A 21,886-nucleotide genomic window follows, 5' to 3' on the forward strand; every position below is an offset into this window, starting at 1 on the left:
ACTTAATTACAAATTTTCTGTACTTTTTTTTCACCTCTGACTAATTCTCTTAATTAATCATGGGTGTGTTTAGGGTGCAACATAAAACCATTCAGTGTGCTCTGGCTTTGGCGTGTTGGGATCTTAATAGCGCGGCCCTTTGCACGTCCCAGCAGAGATTATTGACCTGCACCTGCACGTCAATATTTTGCTGTGAATGTACTTCTGCAGCTCAGTTAATGGGACAGTTATGTTTTTTATTCCTTATTTTGTTTGTTGTTGAGTTAAAATTCTGATTTTGCTCTGCAGTGCGTTCATGTGTGTGTTTAGCGAGCGGGGGTGTACGTGTGCTGGGCACACCTATAGGAATGGACACTGATGATTGACTATTCCATTGTCTTCTTATCTTTTGATCGAGTTTATTTTGTTTACTTTAAACCAAATACTGTATTAATGATGTTTTTGTTAGTTTGTTTTTTTATGTCACAGTGCCAGTGTATTGTGTGAAATGAACTGCATTGAAAAAGTTGTTATTCGGCCAAATTGGAATTTAAAAGATGGAACTGGTTAGTCCAACAGCTCCAACAGCAAAGTCAAATATTTCATGTAATTATAGGACAGTTTCTTGTAAAATTAATAATTATTCTGTTTTATAAGGAGTATATGATACTTTTTTAATAAATAAAATCTGTTAAAAGTGAAAGATTTCATGTAATTATAGGATGAGTTCTTGTAAAATAAATATTCTGTTTTATAAGGAGTATATGACACTTTTTTAAGAAGTAAAATCTGTTAAAAGTGAAAGATAGATGTTAGAAGTATAGTCAGACGGAACCATAGCTAATACTCGGAAGTGAGTGAAGTGAAGGGGTATATAACAAGTGAAATCAATATTCTGGTGATTGTCCTCTAGCAAATTACAATAAGTGAAAAACAAAAAAAATAGAGACACAAGTGAGCCTGTCACAATAATTACATTATCAACATATCGTTCAATAAATGGACTTAATTAATAATCGTAATATCGTCAATTGTGTTTGCACTTACAAAATGCACTTACATATTGCAACTGTCTGCATGGTCAACGTGACCCGGTTGTGCGGAAGCACAAATAGACACAGACACAGGGAGTGAATGAACTCAAAACGTACCTTTATTAGGAACGTTGCCCTACATCAACACCAAAACAAACTTTAAGAATCATAATATTGGCCCAGTGCGGCTCTAGTCGCTTAAGTTTAGTGTCTCTTAGGTTCGTGTTGCCTCAGCCTTCCTCTCACTGTCAGCGTATCTCTCAAGTGAAGGCTGAGGCAGAGCCTTTATCCCAGTCCAATGTGGGCCAGCTGGGACAGACCAGGGTTGCTCATTGCATATAATTTCTGGGACAACATATTGTTTGCAACATTTTTTTTTTATTATGACAGGCCTAGTCACATTAACTAGGTTTTAATGTGACTGTCAACATATTTTGTGTTTGTGAAAATGATGCACACATTTAAAAATAAATGCCTGCATTGCTTTTTAGTAGATTTCCATTTCCACACTCTGTTCTGATTCCTCCACCAGGTGACTATGTGGTGATGACGGTGTATTTTGACCTGAGCAGAAGAATGGGCTACTTCACCATTCAGACCTACATCCCCTGCATCCTCACAGTGGTGCTCTCCTGGGTCTCCTTCTGGATTAAAAAAGATGCAACACCAGCCAGAACTGCTTTAGGTAAAACCACCAATGAACACACACCCGCCAAACATTTTACATCATTTTACACTGCTGTACGTCTTACTGCCTCCATCATTTACTGCTTCTCTTCTGATTAGTATTTCAGACAGACAGACCAATATTATAAAAAAATATTTTTATTGATATAGGTGTGGTATGATGCTGTTTACTAAAATAAACATTATTAAAAATAATTTTCTTGTTTACTTCATTTGTTTGTACATATTCTCATTTCACACAAATTTCCCTATGGATTTGAATTCAATCAAATAATGATTTCTTATTTATGAGAAATAAGTCACACCATGACAAGAAAAGAACAAAGACATTTACTGTTGTAAATACTGCCGCCACTCACAGTGGAAATATATATATATTTTATAATTTTATAGAGTTATTAAATATTAGATATTAGATATTAGATATTAGATATTGTACCACCTTCAGTTATGAGCAGCATCTGATTAGTATAATATGTTCTGGTTTTCTATTATTATTTTCTTCATTTAAAAATAGGAAGAACTCTTTGAACTGAACTTTAAAGTTGTTTTTGTTCTACATCAGTTTCTGCTGTCCTTCTGCTGATGTCTGGTGTCTTTCCATGCTTTGTAAATACTGTGCATATGTTCTTTTTCTGTTGGCTTTACACACTGCTTTATAGTTCCCTGCTCTCAATAAGCATGTGCAGCCCTGCTCACTGTTTGTTCAAGGTAATTTCTTTCAGTTCAGTTCTTTTCCTTTTGTCCATTTGATGTTCGTTTTTAATTCCATTGGCTTTACTCACATAACTTTCATTGGTTTCATTGGTTCGGTTATGCATTTTGTTTGTACTGACTGTTACATTCCTTTCATTCCTGCCCTTTGTGTGTACTGTGTGAAGTGTGTTTTATTTAATCCTATATGTATAAATCCAGACTCAAGGCTAATGAAACCACATCTAAGGAATGTAATGTGCATTCTTTTCCCTGAAATCTAAATGACTAGTGTTGTAAACAGCATCTGAGGCAGAGCATGATGATGAGAAATGCATTTACGTACTCATAATAGGAATTAGGGTTAATATCAGTATGAACCAAGGATATTGTTCTGTTCAGCTTCTTCCTGCAAACAGAAATCTTAAGATGCAGCTTGTGGTTTAGAATTTTCTTGCTGAAAAATGCATTGGTTTTCCGCAGAAGAGTTGATGTCACTTCAGCACATTAGGGTTACAATTAGACTTCTGTTATGCACAAAAATATTTTAGGTTTTAATTTGTAAATGTACTATAGTATTGTAGTTATTGTCAAAGGATTGCCATAGAAATCCCTTTCCCATGTAGTTCTATCAGCTAGTGTTAGGTGACAGATCTTGATCTGGTGCTGTCTGAAGGATATTTCCATTAAACCACGCCCATTTTCATTGGTGTAATAAAATTATATTACTGTATGTACTGTAAAAGAAGAAATATGCAAATGCAGACCAAGCTTCCTTTGTGGAATATTGTTTTCAAACATTTCAAAGATCTGTCCATCTTTGTTCCTTAAAAAATCATTCTTTTGTATTCTTTTTGTATTCTAGTCATCTTTTTCACATGGCCAGATTTCTATTGTTTTTTTTTTGTTTTTTGTTTTTTTGTTTTTACCTCATTCCTACACTGTAAACCCATACACTGTTTGAACTTAAATGATTTAAGTCTGTTTTACATAAAATTGGAGATTTCTAAACAATACTCAACTATTTTGAGTTAGTTGAACATTTTTGGGCACATTTACATTCAAACTCAGATCTTTGAGTTGAACCAACTAGTCTGCTGCCATTGGCTGATTTTGGAATGTGTTGCTGGCCTTAAATTCAGGAATGGATGTACAGTATATTAATAAATTAAATGCTAAAAACTTAAGCAGAAAAAAAACATGAAATAGATTGAATTCACACTGTCTGCAACTAAATAAATGTAAATATAAATAAAGTATTCACACCTGTAGTTTGTTTCTACACTGTAAAACCCGATAAGTTGACTAAACTCAAAACTTTTGTTGTAACCGATTACCTAATAAATTTTAAGTTCATGCAATATAATTTTTAAGAACAGTGAACTTAACAAATACATATACATATATATTTAAAATTTATATTTTCCTAAACTTGTATTTAGTCCTTCTGGTTTCATTCAACTATTTTTTTCAATAATAAATAAAGTAGATGAACAGCCTACAACACAGAGGCCAAGTATTTAATCATAATATGTGATCTACTACACACTACACACTGATGGTGAGTGTTAGTCAGAAACTGTTGGACACACCCAGTATGCAAATAGATTGTAACAGAAGCCAATGGAAAAGAAGGTGTTAATGACAACAGACTAAACTCAGTTATTATAAGTTGATTCAACTCAAAGATCTCAGTTTAAGTGTATATGTGTCCACGAATGTTTAACTAACTCAAAATCGTTGAGTATTGTTTAGAAATATCCAGTTTTATGTAAAACAGACTTAATTTATTTAAGGTCAAACAACTTCTGGGTTTACAGTGTATGGTACAGATCAGTTAATAAGTTTGTTTACTTGGAGCGTTTCCTCCCTCTGTTTGGTCTGGTTTCACACAGGCATACACCTAAACACACCAAAATACACACTAATAAACCACACAAGCACCTTGTTTTCTCTGATTGGTTACAGCTGTCTGGTGCAGGAGCAGGAAAGTTAATATAGCGTGAAGATTCTGTGTTACAGCTCTTATATCTGTGCACTTTGCTGCAGCTTAAACACAGAACACTGACACACAGTGTGCTTTCAAACACGATGTTTTTAATAGGACGTGCAGCGCAGATGTACACGTAGTAAACACAGCTGCAAGGCTGCGAGTAGTGAACGCAGCACAGACTGCGCGTGTAAACAGCATGGAGCAGAGGCAGAGTTTGTTCATAGATGTTGTAAGTAGTGTTATCTGGCTAATATATGAGATTAAACTGAGCCTTATCAGCAGTTTAGCTCAAATAAAAGATAACTGTTTTGACACCTGCTCAACTGAACAGCGCTAAGGGTACAAGCGAACCACAGTCCGTTTTAACCAGAACAAATAGAGCTGGTGTAAATACATTCTAAAACACACTTTGTTTTCCATACAGTCCCAACCTTTTCTGGTTTTTAAGTATGATATTCAAGTATATAAGTAAATATCACATCTGTCCACTTCTCACAATTGGCTGTTGACCTTTTAGTGTAATTTTTTTTAAGCAGGTTCTCAGACAAATGGATATTACTGTGTGTTTTTTTAAGATAACAGAAAGACCGGTGGTTGAAAAAGCCCGTCAGTATTACTGCACATATTCTGCTGCTCATACACAAGAAAGGGAAATAGAGAGGGGGATGAGGACAAGAAGAAAAACAGCAGGCAAGACAGTCCATGAAGGGAAGAGGAATGAATGCAATTAATCTGCCTGACAAAAAGAAGTCATTAAGGTTTCGGTGGAGAAGAAGGAAAACGGGCTGAAAAACAGATTTGTTTAACAAGCATCCTGTTCGATCAACAGCATCTATGAAAGAAAGATGGGAAGGATAAGAGAACAGAGACAGAGCTTACAGTCATACCCAGAGAAATGTCAAAATGTCAGGCCAAACAGGATGCTGGAAAGGTTCTGGACTTCAAACGGGAAAATGTTACCCAGAGGAAACCCGCTGGACCTCAGTGGACTAATGAGGGGGTGATTAAAAAAAACAAACAAACAAAAAAAAACACTATGACCAACATGTGTGGGCCTTGACGCAGTGATTACTGTAAACGAGGCTGCAGCTAGGGCTTGATGTAGCACTGCTTGAGGTTAACCTCGTCTCTTTAGTTGAACTTGTAGCGCAGATGGTGTTCTGATAGTCAGCATGGGCTAATTATTTCACTTGTGAATGAAGAAGCCTTAGGAGCAGAATCAATGAAGCAGAGCAGTACAAAGTAAGAGTAGTCTCATTCCATCTCACTTACAAATTAACAAGCCTTGGTGCACAGTAGCTAGTGAACTAATCCACTGAGATTTCATCAGCCACACACTTTCAAAAAAATACTCTCTGGGTTCTGTGTTTCTAGAGGGGAAAGAACTGATGGTGTTGTCAGGGTCTTTTAGCAACACATGTAACTGTCTAGCTTTTTCACCTTGTTTCCTAATATATTCTAAAATCTGTTTTCACCGTCTCACTACTGCAGACTTGTGGTTGTTGTACTTTAAAATGTTGAGTTGATGTTAGTTGGTTTACAGAGTGATTGGTGTGGTGAAACTGTGAAAGATTTTCTTGTAAAATGACTTATTACTCTGTTTTAAGGAGTGTATGACACTTTTTTAAGAGTTGAAATATGTTAAAAGTGAAAGAGTTCATGTGATTTTAGGACAGTTTCTTGTAAAATTAAGAATTATTCTGTTTCATAAGGAGTGTATGACTCTTTATTAAGAATTAAAATCTGTTGAAAGGAAAATGTTCAGGTAACTATAGGATAAGTTGTTGTAAAATGACAGTAATAGTTGTTATTCATAGTAAATACAATAACTTTTTTTTGCAGTTTATATCTGTTTTAAATGTGACAGTATTTTTCTGTTATTTTACAGACATTTTCTGGCACACTCCCCTGCTGCCGGAATGTTTTTTTTTTTTTTTTTTTACACTTTTTTTTTAAACAGTGTGACACATCATACAAATGCTCCCAACACTAGAAGGGTGAAGACTAGCCCGTGCCTCCTCCTATACTGGGTAGCCAGTGTGCTCCAATAAAGGCGTGGCTCTCCAGCTCTGATACATCAGCTAACAGATGCCTGTGCTGGCTAAAATCATATTAAAAGTAATGTGAGAAAAGAGTGCCATCTACACAGCCAGAGAATGCAAGACCAGTTGTGCTCTCTCAGACTCTGGCTGCTGATGGCAAGCAGCATGATCCAGTAGGATTCAAACTGGTGATCCTCATCCCACCTATTCTACAGCCTAGACTTTGGAAAGCCAGCTGTGTGTGTGTATGTTTCTGTGATCTATAGATAAAAGGTCCTCAACTTTTTACCAAACCACTATAGACATAAAAAAGAGGCCCCAGAGCCGTCCAGCGGACAAATACACTATAACCAGTTCAAATGCTGAGTCATGCTGCTTGCCATCAGCAGCCGGAGTCTGAGAGAGCACAATTGGACATGATCTCTCTGGGTGGGTACATGGAAGATGCTCTCTCCCCACATCACATCTGCTGTGATATTGGTCAACACAGGTGTCTGTTATCTGATGTATCAGAGCTGGGTCGCTGCGTTTTCTTCTGAGTGCTCCGGTTACCCATAACCCTTTTCCTCCAAAAAGACTCTGGTTCAGGCTCATTAGACCTGTATATTTCCATTTTTCTACAACAAACAGGGTTTATGCAGTAGAAACTGGAGTTTAAAAGCTTTAAAAACATTTGATAGTGTTCTGTATTAGGGAAATGAGTACAGCAATCAGTATAAAAAATATCAAACATTTATTTACTATGTTTTTTCTCAATTGCTCAATATGAACCAATGTTTTTTTTGTACTCACTCTGGAGCGCCCTCTGGTGGCCCAAGAAACTCAGAACAGATTCTCGATATATTTTCTGATTGCTCTTTGCTCCTGTACAATTAGACACATCCGCACGTTTTCAGTTTTCAAAAAACTACTATTCTTTGGTTCCAGCTGGAAACAAACTTTTCAGTTCTAGAACTGAATTTTGTTGGTGGAAATGTACCGAATGGTTCGAAATCAGAAATCCACATTGGTGTACAAGCACTACAAGGGATACTGCATTGGTGGCAGTTGGAAAAGAGCTGGTGGCTGACTGACTTCCTTTGTATTGGAGTAGGCATGTGCTAGCCTTCATCCTCCTATTGTTGGGAGCATTGCAAGTGATATGAGGAGTTCATATAGCCTAAATGAAGTTATGAAATATGGTAATGAAGAACCTGGAAAAGTCATGGAATTTGAAAACAGCAATTTTCAGGCCTCGATAGGTTTTGGGAAAATAAAAATACCCAGAAAGTTTTGGTCTACAAATCCTTAAATTATCGATGGAGAAAATCTATTTTGAGCTAACAAATAAATCATCTCAGAGTTAATTCAGAATTTTAGCCCTAAAATGTCCGTGAAAATTACAGTGAAAAACTGTGAAATGGCAACAGAAATAAACCGTAAAGCAAGAAGAAGCTTATTGTTGTAGAATAAACATTGAATTACCATAGATTAAAAAACTGTGAAAAATGTTAATTTTAATTGTTTTAACATGTGAAATATATGGTGAAAAGCTGAAATGGTGACAGCATTGGACAGTCATATTAAAAATAGCACATTACTGTATTATTCACGGTGTACAAACCTTAAATAAAAAACATGCCGTCAATTATATTTTTTACCATTTTAAGATGTGAAATATACACTGTAAAAAAAAAATCTTGTCAAATTTACGGTGAAAAACTGGTAGCTGTGGTTGCCATTTTTTCACGGTAAAAAATACAGTGATCTTGTAAATGGCTTCACGGTAAGGTATATTATCACTTGTAAAAACAACAGTTTGAAAATGCTGCCAGTATTTCACAGTAAAATAAACAGTTGCAAATGTATACGATATTACAGTTTAATTCTTGTCAACAGTAAATTTCATATTGATAAACCGTTTTGTTTACAGTATATTCTTGTGAAAAAAGTATATTACATCGTGAAAAGCAGGGCCTGAATGGGATGTAACGCAGCTGTCTATGGGGCGTGGCTATGTTAATTAGATGTTTAGTTCAGAGACATCACCATGATGTAGTTTCATAGCGGTTTTATCCACCTGCCTGGGTTTTACATTATGTGTATATAAGTGATTTCACTCTGTCCGTGCACATCTCTGTGCTGTAAGTGAGCAGCAGTTAATGAAGCGCTTTTGAAAAAGATAATGCTGTTTAAAACTGTATGTTGTTTACAGCGTGACTCAAAGTTATTGGACAACCACAAAAATTTGCCATAAAATTGGACAATAAATGCTGTGGAATGGATCATTTTTCACTTAAAAAGCAACAGGGTTACATTGTGAATTATACAGCTATACCATGAGCCTATATACACTTTCACCGTTATTTTAACAGTAACTCCTCTTTATTAGTACATTTTCAAACTGTTGTTTTACAAGTGTTAATATACCTTACCGTGAAGCCATATACAAGATCACTGTATTTTTTACGGTGAAAAAATGGCAACCACAGCTGCCAGTTTTTCACCGTAAATTTGACAAGATTTTTTTTTACAGTAGACATTTGTTAGAGGTAAAAAATACAGGAAAGGGTATTTTTATGTAGAACACTGCTATGCAAAATTAACATTTAATTTGTGTAAACTTGACAGATTATTATTGTCATTTTGCAGTGATTTCAATCACTGTAAATTAATTAACATTTTTTTTCAGTAGAGGTATTTACTTATCGTCTGTAATTTTAACAGGAAAACTCTGGTAACCACAGCTGCCAGCGTTTTCCTGTAAAAACTACAGTTTTTTGTTTACAGTGTATACAATGGAGCTATCAGGATCTTAGTATTAAAGATTGTGTCAGATTCACTTTAGGTCTACTATAATCAATTTTAATTATAGTTTTAGTTGATTTTTGGTTTTATTGTTCATGTCTGCACTGATGTTTTAAAAATTGTATGGTCATAAAAATTTGCCTTGAAGGCATGGAAAAGTCATGAAAAAATCATGGAAATTTATTGGTTAAAAAGTGTATGAACCCTGAAATACTGAAGTTTGGGAGAATGCCCCCCTTGCCTGATTGGGTAATTGGTCTTTCAAATTGGGGAGAAAATCATTTAAATCATAATGAGAAAGATTGATATTTAATGTATTGTATCAGTGTATTCATGCAAGGATCCAAGTATCAATATAAAAAAAAAACTTGTAGAAATAGAGAGAGAGAGGTGATGATGTCAGTATAGAGCTCAGCAGTTTATATGCTATATATGTTTTACAGTAAGTTGTAGTGCAGTCAGAGCGTTGACTAAGTGCTTGTGAATTCGCAAAGCTAGTTTTTTAACAGGTTAAGCTAATGGCTGTGGCGAAGCAGTTGCAGAGTACAGAGGACGGGAGTGTGAAATGTCCGCTTGAAATAGATGTGGCTCGCTTGTTTCCATAGAAACCTCTGGAAAACTGTGGCACAGTCAGTGGGTTTTGGAGGCATCTCAATAATGTTGCAGGGCAGAGTGTGAATGAGTAAGACTAAGTCTAGGTGCGTGGGTGGGTGGGATTTTCAATTTGAGGATTTTTTTCTTTTCCATCAGTGGCTACAGAAACGGTGTCAAGGCAAAAGACCAAATAATAACTCAGTCAGAGAGGTGACATCATACATCATCACTGATCTACAGTCAGAGGTTATTATTACAGTCAGTCTGTGGGCATTCTACAACAACAAAATAAACCACTGCAACAAAAAAAATGTCTTTAACGTAAAGAAATGTTGATATCTGTTATTTCAAGGATTCATTTAGTTAGTAAACTAGTTTATGGCTATTGTTCTGTGCAAACCATATAACAGTAATCACTACCCTTTACTTTGTATGAATCTTTTAAACAATTGCAGTTAGTTAGAAACATATTTCTATTAGTTTCAGGTTGGGCAGGTGTTCATTTATTATCTCAGGAAAAAGATAAAGACATGGAATTAGTTCTGATTTGATTTATGTAGCACAGAGAATGTGATCAAGCAGCATCTCCAGCATTGTTTACCATATTCAATAGAGGCTATTTCCTATGTCTTTGAAGCCCTGGATCTTTCAGCCTTTATCTAGATTTAGATTCTTTACGAATCAAGCTGTGTTCAAGTCTCAAACAAACACTTTCTGGGAGTTTGGAAGTATTAAATAAACAAAAATCATAAATTATGCTGGTCCTCAGCGGGAAAATAAAAAAAAAACATAACATTACCTTTGACGTTGACTATTTTATCCAAAGCAACTTAATGTTGTACATTTAGCAATAGAGGACATTTTTTGACAGGGCCTAAAGGAAGCCAAGAGAAAATAGAAGAATCAAGGAGGAAAATAAGGGAAAAAGGAAATGAGGTAGAAAGTAGTTAGTTTGTTAGAGGTGTTAGTAGATTAAGTGCTCTTTCACCAGGTCTGTCTTCAGCTCTGTCTTGAAAGGTAGTGGTAGTGGAAAGTAGTTTGTTCCACCAGATAAAACAAAGTTTATAGATCTTCAAAAGCTGAATCATTGTATATGTAAGTATATGAGTGTTTGTGAAAATTGCAACATGCTGTGTGAATAAGGTGGCATGCTATTCTGAATATATTGCTCTACTTAAATTGTCTTTTTTTTAATTGCAGGAATAACCACAGTGTTGACCATGACCACCCTCAGCACAGTGGCCAGGACATCGCTACCCAGAGTGTCGTATGTCACAGCCATGGACCTCTTTGTCACTGTCTGTTTCCTGTTCGTCTTCGCTGCTCTCATGGAGTACGCAACCCTCAACTATTACTCCTACAGCGCTCGCAGACCCACCTGTAACAAGACGAAACGATCGGTAAGAACTTTCCCAAAAAAATGACTGAAGATAACCTCTTTCTGGTTCCAATCCCGGTTATGCAGCTAGCCATCAGCTGCCGAAGCCATAAGAGAGCACAATTGGCTTTGCTCTCTCTGGGTGGGTAGATGGCACTATTTTTCCTCATCGCTCCAAAGGGTGATGTCAGTCAGAACAAGGCGTCTGTGAGCTGAAGTCGCTGTGCTTTCCTCCGAGTGCACCGTGATGCTACTAAGCAGTTCTATAAGAGGCGGTGTCTGACTTCACATGTGTCGGAGGAGACATGTGCTAGTCTTTACCCTCCTTGCTGAGTAGCAGGTGAACGGGTGGGACAGTTGGCCTAGCTAAATTGCGAGAAAATGCGAAATAAATTGAAATAAATGTATTAAAAAAAATAATAAGACGACCTCTTTCTTTAAGGACATGAAACAAGGCGATTTCCCCTGGAGTAGTTCATTATACACCGTTAGCCCTACAATCAGCCTTTACATACAGCACCTTCCTGCATGCTCTTATGAACTAACGTCATTATTAGTCAGCAGGTCTTTTCAGATATAGAACTAACAGTGTTCAGGAGGCTACTGTAAGTACATAATAAGACCCAGCACTTATAAGCCCACTTCAAATCAGCGTGTCAGGTCCATTTCCATTTACTGTAGCAAATAGCATGGTATGACTAATACAATAATCTTTCGCTGCAATCTGCTCTAAATGGCACCTGAAAGGAGGATTAAGTTGTACCATTTCAACAAAACTGACAGACCACGCTCTTGGGTGACATCTCTGTGGTGCCGTGTGGGTCTGTAAGAGCTGTGAACGTAAGAATTAAGAGTTGTTTCGCTCCCTTCAATTAAAGCAGAGGTGGGTGATGCCTGCTGATGCCTGTCTGGGGCTTCGGAGGTCCACAGAGGACTGAAATCCATGATGATTTAGATGCGCCCGGATGGATCTTTCATCCATTAACTAATCTCCTCTGGGAGAGAAAGAGCTGTACTTTAAGAAAGAGATGCACTAAAATATTTGGCAACCGAAAATATTTAGCATTTTCATTGTGTTCAGACAAATAAGTGAAAATATTGATAATTTCATTTAAATACCAAATAAGAACATTTTGGGACAGTATGATAAATCCAAATAAAAAGTGTAGGGTTTCTCAGATTTATATAGCTTGCCATCAGCTGCCAGAGCCCTGAGAGAGTACAATTGGCCTTGCTCTCTCTATAAGTGTGTAGATGGCGCTCTCTCTCCCCTCATCACTCCAAAGGGTGACGTCGAGCAGCACAAGGCGTCTGTGAGCTGATGTATCAGAACCGAGTCGCTGTGCTTTCCTCCAAATGCGCTGTGACGCTAATCTGCAGTGCTACATCAGCAGTAGTTAAAAAAAAGAGGCAAAGTCTGACTTCACGTGCTGGAGGAGGCATGTGCTAGTCTTCACCCTCCTTGTGTTTTAATGCATTTTTACTTAATAGCTAATACATAATTACATGTAAAAAAAACTGTTTGTTTTTATTAAGTGTTATATTTAAACTTTGGTCGCTACATCGCAGTGTTGTACTCTTTTGATGGTGTTTTTTTACACTATGACCATTTCTTAATATTCAGGTTTCTAACATTATCGAAGCATTTCACAATACTTTGAATCATTGCCCCTATATCATGATAAGTATCATATCACCAGGTTCTTGCATTCTGTTTATACAGTCGCAGACACAGCACACCTATCCTCAATCACTCATTCTGATTAGATTGCATTATCCCGGCTGAGAAATTAAGATAATTAGCTTTGCAGTATTTTCAACAAAACAAATATTGCCCTATTGGTCATCTGTACCTATCTATACTGTGCAGTTTATTATTATATAATTATTATTAGCAGGATCGGTCATTAGGAGTGTCGACAGGCAGATAAGAAAGGATAAGAAATGTAATTTACTATACAGTTCAGCACATTCAAATCCTGTAACGTAACAGCTGAAAGATTGATGCTGGATGTAGCCCACCCTCTGGAAGGGAGACTGCATATTAAATCAATAAGATCATCCTTTTGAGTGACAGATACCATCAGCACAGTTTGGATTAGATGCAGAAGTATGTTTCTCTCCAGCTATACTGTGTATATATATATGTGTATATATATATATATATATATATATATATATATATATATATATATATATATATATATATATACATATGTATGTATATATATATATATATATATACATATATCGATGTGAACAAGTCACGACTCCTTCCTCTTGCTTCTAAGTGAGAATACAGCACATGTTTTTGACACAGAGCAGATGCCAGCCTCAGTGCCAAGTTCCGTTCCTCAGTGCTGTGATTGTCTTTGCAGAATTACTCAGTGCTGGATGTGGGTCCTCCTCCTACAGTCATCGCGCTCAACAACTCAATGTACTGGCAGGAATTTGACGATGCCTGCATATACGAGTGCCTGGATGGGAAGGACTGCCAGAGCTTCTTCTGCTGCTACGAGGAGTGCAAAGGAGGAGCGTGGAGAAGAGGCCGAGTGCACATAGACATCTTAGAACTAGACGCGTACTCCCGCGTCTTCTTTCCCACCTCTTTTCTATTGTTCAATGTTGTCTACTGGGTAGGCTACCTCTATCTTTAGCAAACCCACCTCCTCCTTCTCAACCAGGATTCAGAGGAACTGACTTGTGACTCGTGACTTGTGGTTTCGTCCGAATGGAAATGAAAGACAGACCCAAACCAAGACATTTTTAAGGCAACAGCCAAAACAAACAAATGCTGGTTTTCGGAAAAGAAAGGAGAACTTTGTTGAAAAGTTAATAAGTGGTTTAGGACACGAATGAAAAGTGAAACTTTGCCATGACAAAGTTACAGCAGATACGCAGATACTTTGAAGCCCTTAAGGTAAGCAGCCTGGCTCTTTCTATTCGCTCGGAAAGGGGTATCGCCCACAGGCTTTTTTTGTCTGGTAGCATTTCTCTGCCAGAAGTCTTTGCCTTTGTTCTTCAGGTACCAAGGAAAAAAAAAAGATTCACCATCCACTTATCACAGAGACTCAACTCGTATTGGGTGAGAACACTGCAGTAAGAAAATCAAAGGGATAAGAATGCTTTTGGCCAAGGGTTGAAGAGTTGGGGGAGGAAGTCTTGCACAGCTTGTAACCAACCCCCCTGACCTCTAATATCAAGATGGTCTCAGCAAGTGGTTCCCAGCAAGGGGACCTGCCAACCAGCCATCAGTCAAAACCAGAGGCATGGGAAAGCATTCAGAGATATCCATAGTGCCTTCTTCTAGAGGGGTCGCCATCTGCCAGAGAGAGATGAGTATCAGTGACAGGGACAACTCATGGTTTTGACTGACTGCTGATTGACTCACTTTGTGCTTTTCCTTTTGAGTTGAGTTTGTTCAACTTTCGTTTTGCGGTCGTTCACCATTTATTATTATAATTTTTTTGTTTGTTTAATGCATAACTCAATTCTAACGTCACGGTCATTGCATGCTATGCTATAATTATAATAGTATTAGTATTACTAATCCTCTGAATCTGCACAATTTCAGTACACAACAATTCAGACTTTTGGAATATCATAGCCTATTGGTATAGACTTTAAAGAGGTTTGCCTATATTTATAGATTTTTATACGAAACATTTTCCAACAAGAGTTGAATTATATAGATCTATAAACGCAATCAGTTCGTTCAGACAATAAGGTGCATGTTTGATGTATAGAGTATCCCTTATCATCCCTGTTCCCAAATGCAAAATGCTACCTTTAGCCTTGGCCAAGAGTAGGAAGTGGCATAATACCTTATAAGCAAAATCAACTCAATCACAAAGGAAATGATTCAGCTGTGAGATTGAGTTTGGGAAACTCACACACACACAATTATGGGATGTCTTTTACAATAAGAAGAACAGAGTGAGATGGAGATCAACAGCAGGTATGAACAGGTTCAAACAAAACAAACAAAGTAACACCTATAATCTTTAGGTTATCCTTATTATACATCTCACTCTATTACACCATTCTGCAGTCAATAACCATTAATAACTAACATGAGTCCTACATTACCACTGTGTTCACAACCAAACTGTAGTTCACAATAATATCATTTACAGCTACAGAGTTGCCTTAGGGTCACCAGCACAGTCTTAGTGTAAGATGATCCATATTAGAGGTAGAGATCTATAACACCTGCTTTGCTAATTTATTTATGAGTCATTACCAAAGGATTTATTCTAAAGGAAGCTGAAAAAAACATACATGTATCAAGGCAATCTGCATTTTCTTAAATAATGGCCTTTTATTATTATTTGAGTGTGTGCAATACACTATGCCAAATCATTGTCATTAATTACTGTATTACTATTACATCACAGTGGTATACTTATTATTATTATTGTTTTGTTTGGTTATAACATGGATCAATAGCAATAGTATTATAATTATTTTTTTGTTTTGTTTTTTTACAAGGGTAGCATTTATTTGAGTACAGCATCTTTCTTCAATATCCCATCATAGGCCACTGTGGTCTCCTATGTAGTCGATTTCACTGTTCTGTCGGCAGCTTTTTCAGTGCAAGCAACAATACACGCGATGGCAAACGCCAGAACTTGCGGTCAAAATAATTTTATACTTACAGACGTCGGGGTCACTAATTTTAACCCCTGACGTCATGATGATATGTTATGATTTGATGCCTATTCCTACATATGCTCTATCTATTATGGTACACTTGGTGTGTTCCAACAGGACGTTTTAAATGCCTTTCTGAGGTTCTCTTCGAGGTTTGTCTTGTGCTCTGTCGTTGGCGTATTGAATTCATCTGAAATGTGTGGTGATCTGCTGGCAAACCGATTCTCCTCCTGCGTTTCATTCACGCTATTGTGATTTCTGTTGTGGCTTCTTGAAGGTGTCGATCCATTACTGACCTGTTTTGCGGTTTTCCTGATGCTAGTTTGTTATTACTGCAGCTGTCGACTCGGTTTGACGTACAATAACTATTAGTTGTTCATTATTGGTGGTGCTAACCCCTCTCAGACTGACCCATCATCATGCAGTTGATGGTGTTGCTCTCTCCTGCTGAGATTTTGTTACAGAACCACAATGCTGGAAGGTTAGGTACGTTAATTAAAGCCATAAATACTGTGCATGAAGGAACTGAAATTAATAATGCTCTATTTTTAACTGAGGCTTCGTAAGCAGACCACTAGTCTGTGATAAAGATTATCATAACCCCCCCTTTGGACAGGAGTGTGCTACTACTTAGGAATAATTTAGGCCAGAAACTTTTAGAAGATTTTAATTGAGGATTTCTGTTAAAACATGAACATGGAACATGCCCAACGTTTCATTACCATTTCTGCGCTGAATACCACATGTCAAGCCTGCGTTGCATCAGCCTCAGCACTGATGTGGATCTAGGGCTGATTTTGGCTGACCTTTGGGCTGAGTGTTGCATGTGGCTACTCCCCAGTTGCCAAGTGTAGTATGACAATTAACCCAAGCTACATTTGGCAAAACCCCAGTTGCTGAGTATAATATGAATATAGACTCATTCCACTTCTGCCAACTCTCTGGTTGCTAAGTGAAGTATGCCAATTGACCCCAACACCCAACATGCCAACATGTGGCAACACCCCAGTTGCAGATTTTAATATGGGAATCAGCCCAAGCTACATTTACCAACACCTTAGTTGCTGAGTATAATATGAGAATTAGTCCATTCCACTTCTGCCAACTCTCTGGTTGCCAAGTTTACCCAAGCCACACGTGGCAACATCCTGGTTGCCGAGAGTAATAATGCAATCAGCCCAAGCCACATGTGGCAACATCTCGGTTGCAGAGTATAACATGAAAATCACCCTGAGCCGCATGTTCCAAAACCCTGGTTGCTGAGTATAATATGAGAATTGACCCATTCCATTCATGCCAACTCTCTGATTGCCAAGTTTAATATGACAATTGACCCAAGCCACATGTGGCAACATCCTGGTTGCCGAGTGTAATACTGCAATCAGCCCAAGCCACATGTGGCAACATCTTGGTTGTGACGTATAACATGAAAATCACCCTGAGCCACATGTGCCAAAACCCTGGTTGCTGAGTATAATATGAGGATTGACCCATTCCATTTATGCCAACTCTCTGATTGCCAAGATAAATATGGCAATTGACCCAAGCCACATGTGGCAACACCCCATTTGCAAAGTATATTGTGAGAATCAGCCCGAGGCACATGTGGCAACACCCCCGTTGCTGAGTATAATATGAGAATTGGCCCATTCCACTTCTGCCAACTCTTTGGTTGCCAAGATTAATATGGTAATTGACCCAAACCACATGCGCCAACACCCCGGTTGCAGAGTATAATATAAGAACTAACCCATTCCACTTTTGCCAACTCTCCGGTTGCTAAGGTTAAACCACACATTATTGGTCATCTCTTAACTCAAAAATCAACCTATTAACCTGCGTTAAAATCTTCATAGTCTCATAGTTTCATCAACAGAACTTTTTTTCCAATTCCAGTCTGGGCATGTTGAGATCTTTTATTCTGTTAACAATCCAGATTACTAGTTGCAAATAAATTCTACATTTTAAAGGAAGTAGTAACAGTCAAGTCAGAATGCCAAAGAACTCATAATGGTGAATCATGAATCATGATTCACCAAAGAAATCATTGCTCACAGACATGGCTGGGGGATGTATTATTATTATTATTATTATTATTATTATTATTATTTTAGATCCATCTTCTTATTTAAGGCTTTCTGAAGCTGTGGTTTGGTTTGGGGTTGGTCTGTGCAGTATCTTAAATATCACAATGCCTACTTTTAAACTTAAAACTTTTTAAAGTTGTTTCTGAAACTTGTGAATGGTAAGAAGAGAAGCTTCGGTTCTTTGGATGTTTTCATGTCAGTGGCCTGCTGCTCTCGAGATTAATAATCTAAAAAAATAAACATTTGTTTGTTTTGATGCCCCAGTCAGACACCCTTCATACAAACCCATACAAACTTATACCACCTCTGATCATAACGAGACATAGAAGTTCATTGTATTTAGCTTTGTGTTGAGAATTTGACGGGTCAGTGTATATTTTTCATGTTTTGACAGTTTGTGAGTAAATGCCAGTGTTGAGTTAGCTTCTCTCAGCGATGTGCAGTGATTGTTCGTGGGGTTATGACTTGGACCAGATAAAAGAGGGTGTATGTGAGTTTTTTTGGCCTATTTTAAAACCCATTTCTATTTCTTGTGCTTTTTCATACATGTAGTTCTTTTTTATATCTGATATGTACAGTGCAGAGATACATGAGAAGACGTGAACTAAAGTTTTGTTTTTTTGTTTTTATTTTTTGTTTGTTTTTTCTTTTCTGTACATCATTGCAGTTTTATCTTGCACTTTATAAGTGACTTAGTTAAATGTATTTACAATGAATTAAAGGTATTTTGTAAGTAGTAGCAATGTGTTACTCTGCTTGTTTTATTTTCTGCGTTTTTGCAAGAAATGTATCTGTGTATCTTTGTATCTTTTTAAACATTTTATCAGTCAATCATGCTTTTTAAAACACTTCCCCATCACATATTACAATGTTGGGACAGTAAGAAAATTGCATTTTAAGAAAAATTTAACTCACACTGTGTAACTTACTTGGACTTTTATTGAACTGCAGACAGTATGAACATGACATATTTCATGTTTTGTCTGGTCAACCTCATTTAATTTATTAATTAAACCTTACTGCATTCCTGCATTTCAGACCTGCACATTCCAAATACCTGAAAACAAATATTGAAATAAATTTCAATATTTTTCATAAAAAGATTGGAGGTGATTTCTCCCTCTGCAGTCCATAATATCATTAGAGCATTCAAAGAATCTGGTGGAATTTCAGCGAGTGAATATCAATAGCTGATAGACGCACATGGTCAAGGTTAGATTACTTTGGCAAACTACAGTGCAAATACCACTTAAACTTTACTATGCAAAAAGATGCCTTTTGCTAACCAAGTCCAGAAGTGTCATTGACTGCATCTGGGATAGACCATCACACAGTGGAAACACAGGCTGTTTCTCAATCTACGTTCTTGTCTCTACTACTTGTATTCTTGTAGACTCGGGAAACAGCATCAGTTGCAGTCCAAGTACTGTTCCATTCAGTTCTATTAAGTTCACAGTTAGCGAAATACACTTTAAATACCCAGCTGAGTTCTTGCTCCTCCAACATTATTGAGGATTTATAGAAGGTGATTTGTGTGGACTTCTTACAGCCCAATATCCCACAATGCATCTCTCAGCAGTATCGGCGGAGGAGAAAGTACAGTTATACATTTTGAAAATAGCACTGCTTATTAAGTAATTTTTAGGCAACAATGTAGTGATTTACACTTCAGAAATGTGGTTTAAATAGCTTGCCATCATCAGCTGCCAGAGCCCTGAGAGAGCACAATTGGCCTTGCTCTCTCTCTAGGTAAGTAGATGGTGCTCTCTATCCCCACATTACTCCAAAGGGGTGATGTCGATCAGCACAAGGCTGCATCTGTGACCTGCACTTTCCTCCGAGCACGGTGTGATGCTACTCGGCAATGCTGCATCAGCAGCAGTTTAAAAAGAGACGGTGGCTGACTTCACATGTATCAGAGGAGGCATGTGCTAGTCTTCACCCTCCTGGTGTTGGGGCATCACTAGTGATAGGGGGGTTTGGGTAATTGGCCTTGTTAATAAACAAAAATTAGAAATAAAGCTATGTGGTTTATTTGTCAGTGGATCGGCTATATTTTAAAATGTGCTCAATGTTTTCAGAACAATGCTTTCTTTCCTCTGAGAGTTTGGCGTCATCAAGTGTGCAGCTGTTCCAATTACAGAATAAAAGTCCCGCTTCCTCACTTACCAAGTCCATTCTGGCCAAGGACGCAATGCTAAACTTGTGCACTTCATATTGAGAAACAGCCACAGTGTATTGCGGTCAGATGAATCAGCATTCCAGGTCTTTTTTTGAAAGATGCCAAGTGCTCTGGACCAAAGCCGTTAACAACAAGCCTGTGTATGTGCACTTAGCAAAGGTAACATTTGCTACACTTCATTGATGGAGCATTAACGCCAAAGAGTACATTGAGATCTTAAAGCAACATATGCTGCTGTCAAGACTTTCTCAAGATCTTTTACAGGGACATTCATACTTTTTGTCAACAAGACAATGCAAAACCACATGCTGCAAACATTACAAAGGCATGGCTGTGTAAAAAAAGAGGGTATGCATGCAGTCCTGACCTGTTTCTAATAGAGAATGTATGGAGAATGTTTTAAACATGCTTTACTGTCCCAACTTTTTTGGAATGTGTTGCAGGCCTGAATTAACAAATAACATGTTAAGTTAAGCAGACAAAACATTAAATCATGGGGTGCCGAGCGGTCCAGTGGTCTAATGTGCTGCCACTATGAACAGGAGGTGGCAGGTTCGAATCCCGTTCATGTAGCTCTGCCATCAGCTGCTGGCACCCAGAGGGAACACAATTGGCCCTGCTCCCTCCGGGTGGGTAGATGGCGCTGTCCCCATCACGTGTAAAGGTTGCGTCGGGCGGCACATGGTGTCTGTGAGCTGATGTATCGGAACCGAGTTGCTGCACTTTCCTCCAATGATGCAACGATGCATCGGTAGCAGCTCTAAAAAAGGGGTGACTGGCTTCACATGTATCAAAGGAGGCATGTGATTAACCGCACCCTCCTAGGGTCGCATGCGCCACTGGTGATGGGGATGCACAAAGGGGTGGGACCATTGGATAGCCAAATGGGGAGAAAATGGGCAAAAATCTGAAATAAATTGAAAAATCAATCAATTAAAAGTCAATTCAAAAAAGACTGTTTTAATATGCGTTTTCCATACCGTCCAAACTTTTTTTCTAATTTAGTGGTGTAAAAAACCTGTATGTATACAAAATAACCACATCCACACTGGAAATTTGGCAGTGTTAAATCAACACTGTTAGTGTAAAATCAACACTGATTAGTGTTAAACTTTACACTCTCAGTGTTAATTTAACACTAACAGTGTTGATTTAACACTGCCAAATTTCCTGTGCACAATACAGCCCCCGAGAGCAGCTGAGGATTAAGAGCCGCTCTCAGATACACAGTGGCGGTCAGAGCTGGATGGGATTTGCTGACCTTTTCACACAAATCATCAGCTATTGTCTGACCTTTAGCACTGACCTACATGGCACTTCAGTGAATATTCAGTTGTGATAAATGATAAAGGATTAGATTTTTACAGAGTGTTGTTTCAGCTGAAGCGATGAGCACGACTGAATCATCCACGTCTCTCCAGTGTTTCACTCACAGGAGGCCTCAGCCGAACACTGGAGGACTAAAAGTAGGTTAATGCTATCGGCTGCATGAGCATAAACAACGAGCTAAAGCTTTCTAAAAAAAATACTCAGCAAACAAAACCACTTAAACGAAACAGCTCCTTCAAAACAGAGATAACTGAGTAGATTTCAGCTCGTCACAGAGAATATGTGAAGGATGAATTCCTGACGCTCACCAAAATGTGAACTAATGATGCATCTGACATTTACTCTAAATGACTCCTGGCCTTGGTGTAATGATATGACATTTGCCTTAATAAGAGAAATGCCTGAAGAGGGGTGACTTAGTCGTCAGAAATATATATTTTTATTTTAT

General features: G+C 37.8%; 1 protein-coding gene across 2 annotated transcripts in view; it reads left to right on the forward strand.

The window, feature by feature from the left end:
- LOC103040847 (gamma-aminobutyric acid type A receptor subunit gamma3) overlaps positions 1 to 18,666 on the forward strand; it is a 186,250-nt gene extending 167,584 nt beyond the window's left edge. For both annotated transcript variants that reach the window (XM_049479838.1, XM_007249106.4), the window contains exons 8-10: positions 1,546 to 1,698; positions 11,010 to 11,209; positions 13,566 to 18,666. In XM_049479838.1, coding sequence (XP_049335795.1) covers positions 1,546 to 1,698; positions 11,010 to 11,209; positions 13,566 to 13,844 — 632 coding nt within the window. In that variant the 3' untranslated portion in view covers positions 13,845 to 18,666. The remainder of the gene's footprint in view (positions 1 to 1,545; positions 1,699 to 11,009; positions 11,210 to 13,565) is intronic.
- Positions 18,667 to 21,886: the final 3,220 nt, after the last annotated feature.

Source organism: Astyanax mexicanus, chromosome 5 (assembly GCF_023375975.1).
Source record: "Astyanax mexicanus isolate ESR-SI-001 chromosome 5, AstMex3_surface, whole genome shotgun sequence".
NCBI lineage: Eukaryota > Metazoa > Chordata > Actinopteri > Characiformes > Acestrorhamphidae > Astyanax > Astyanax mexicanus.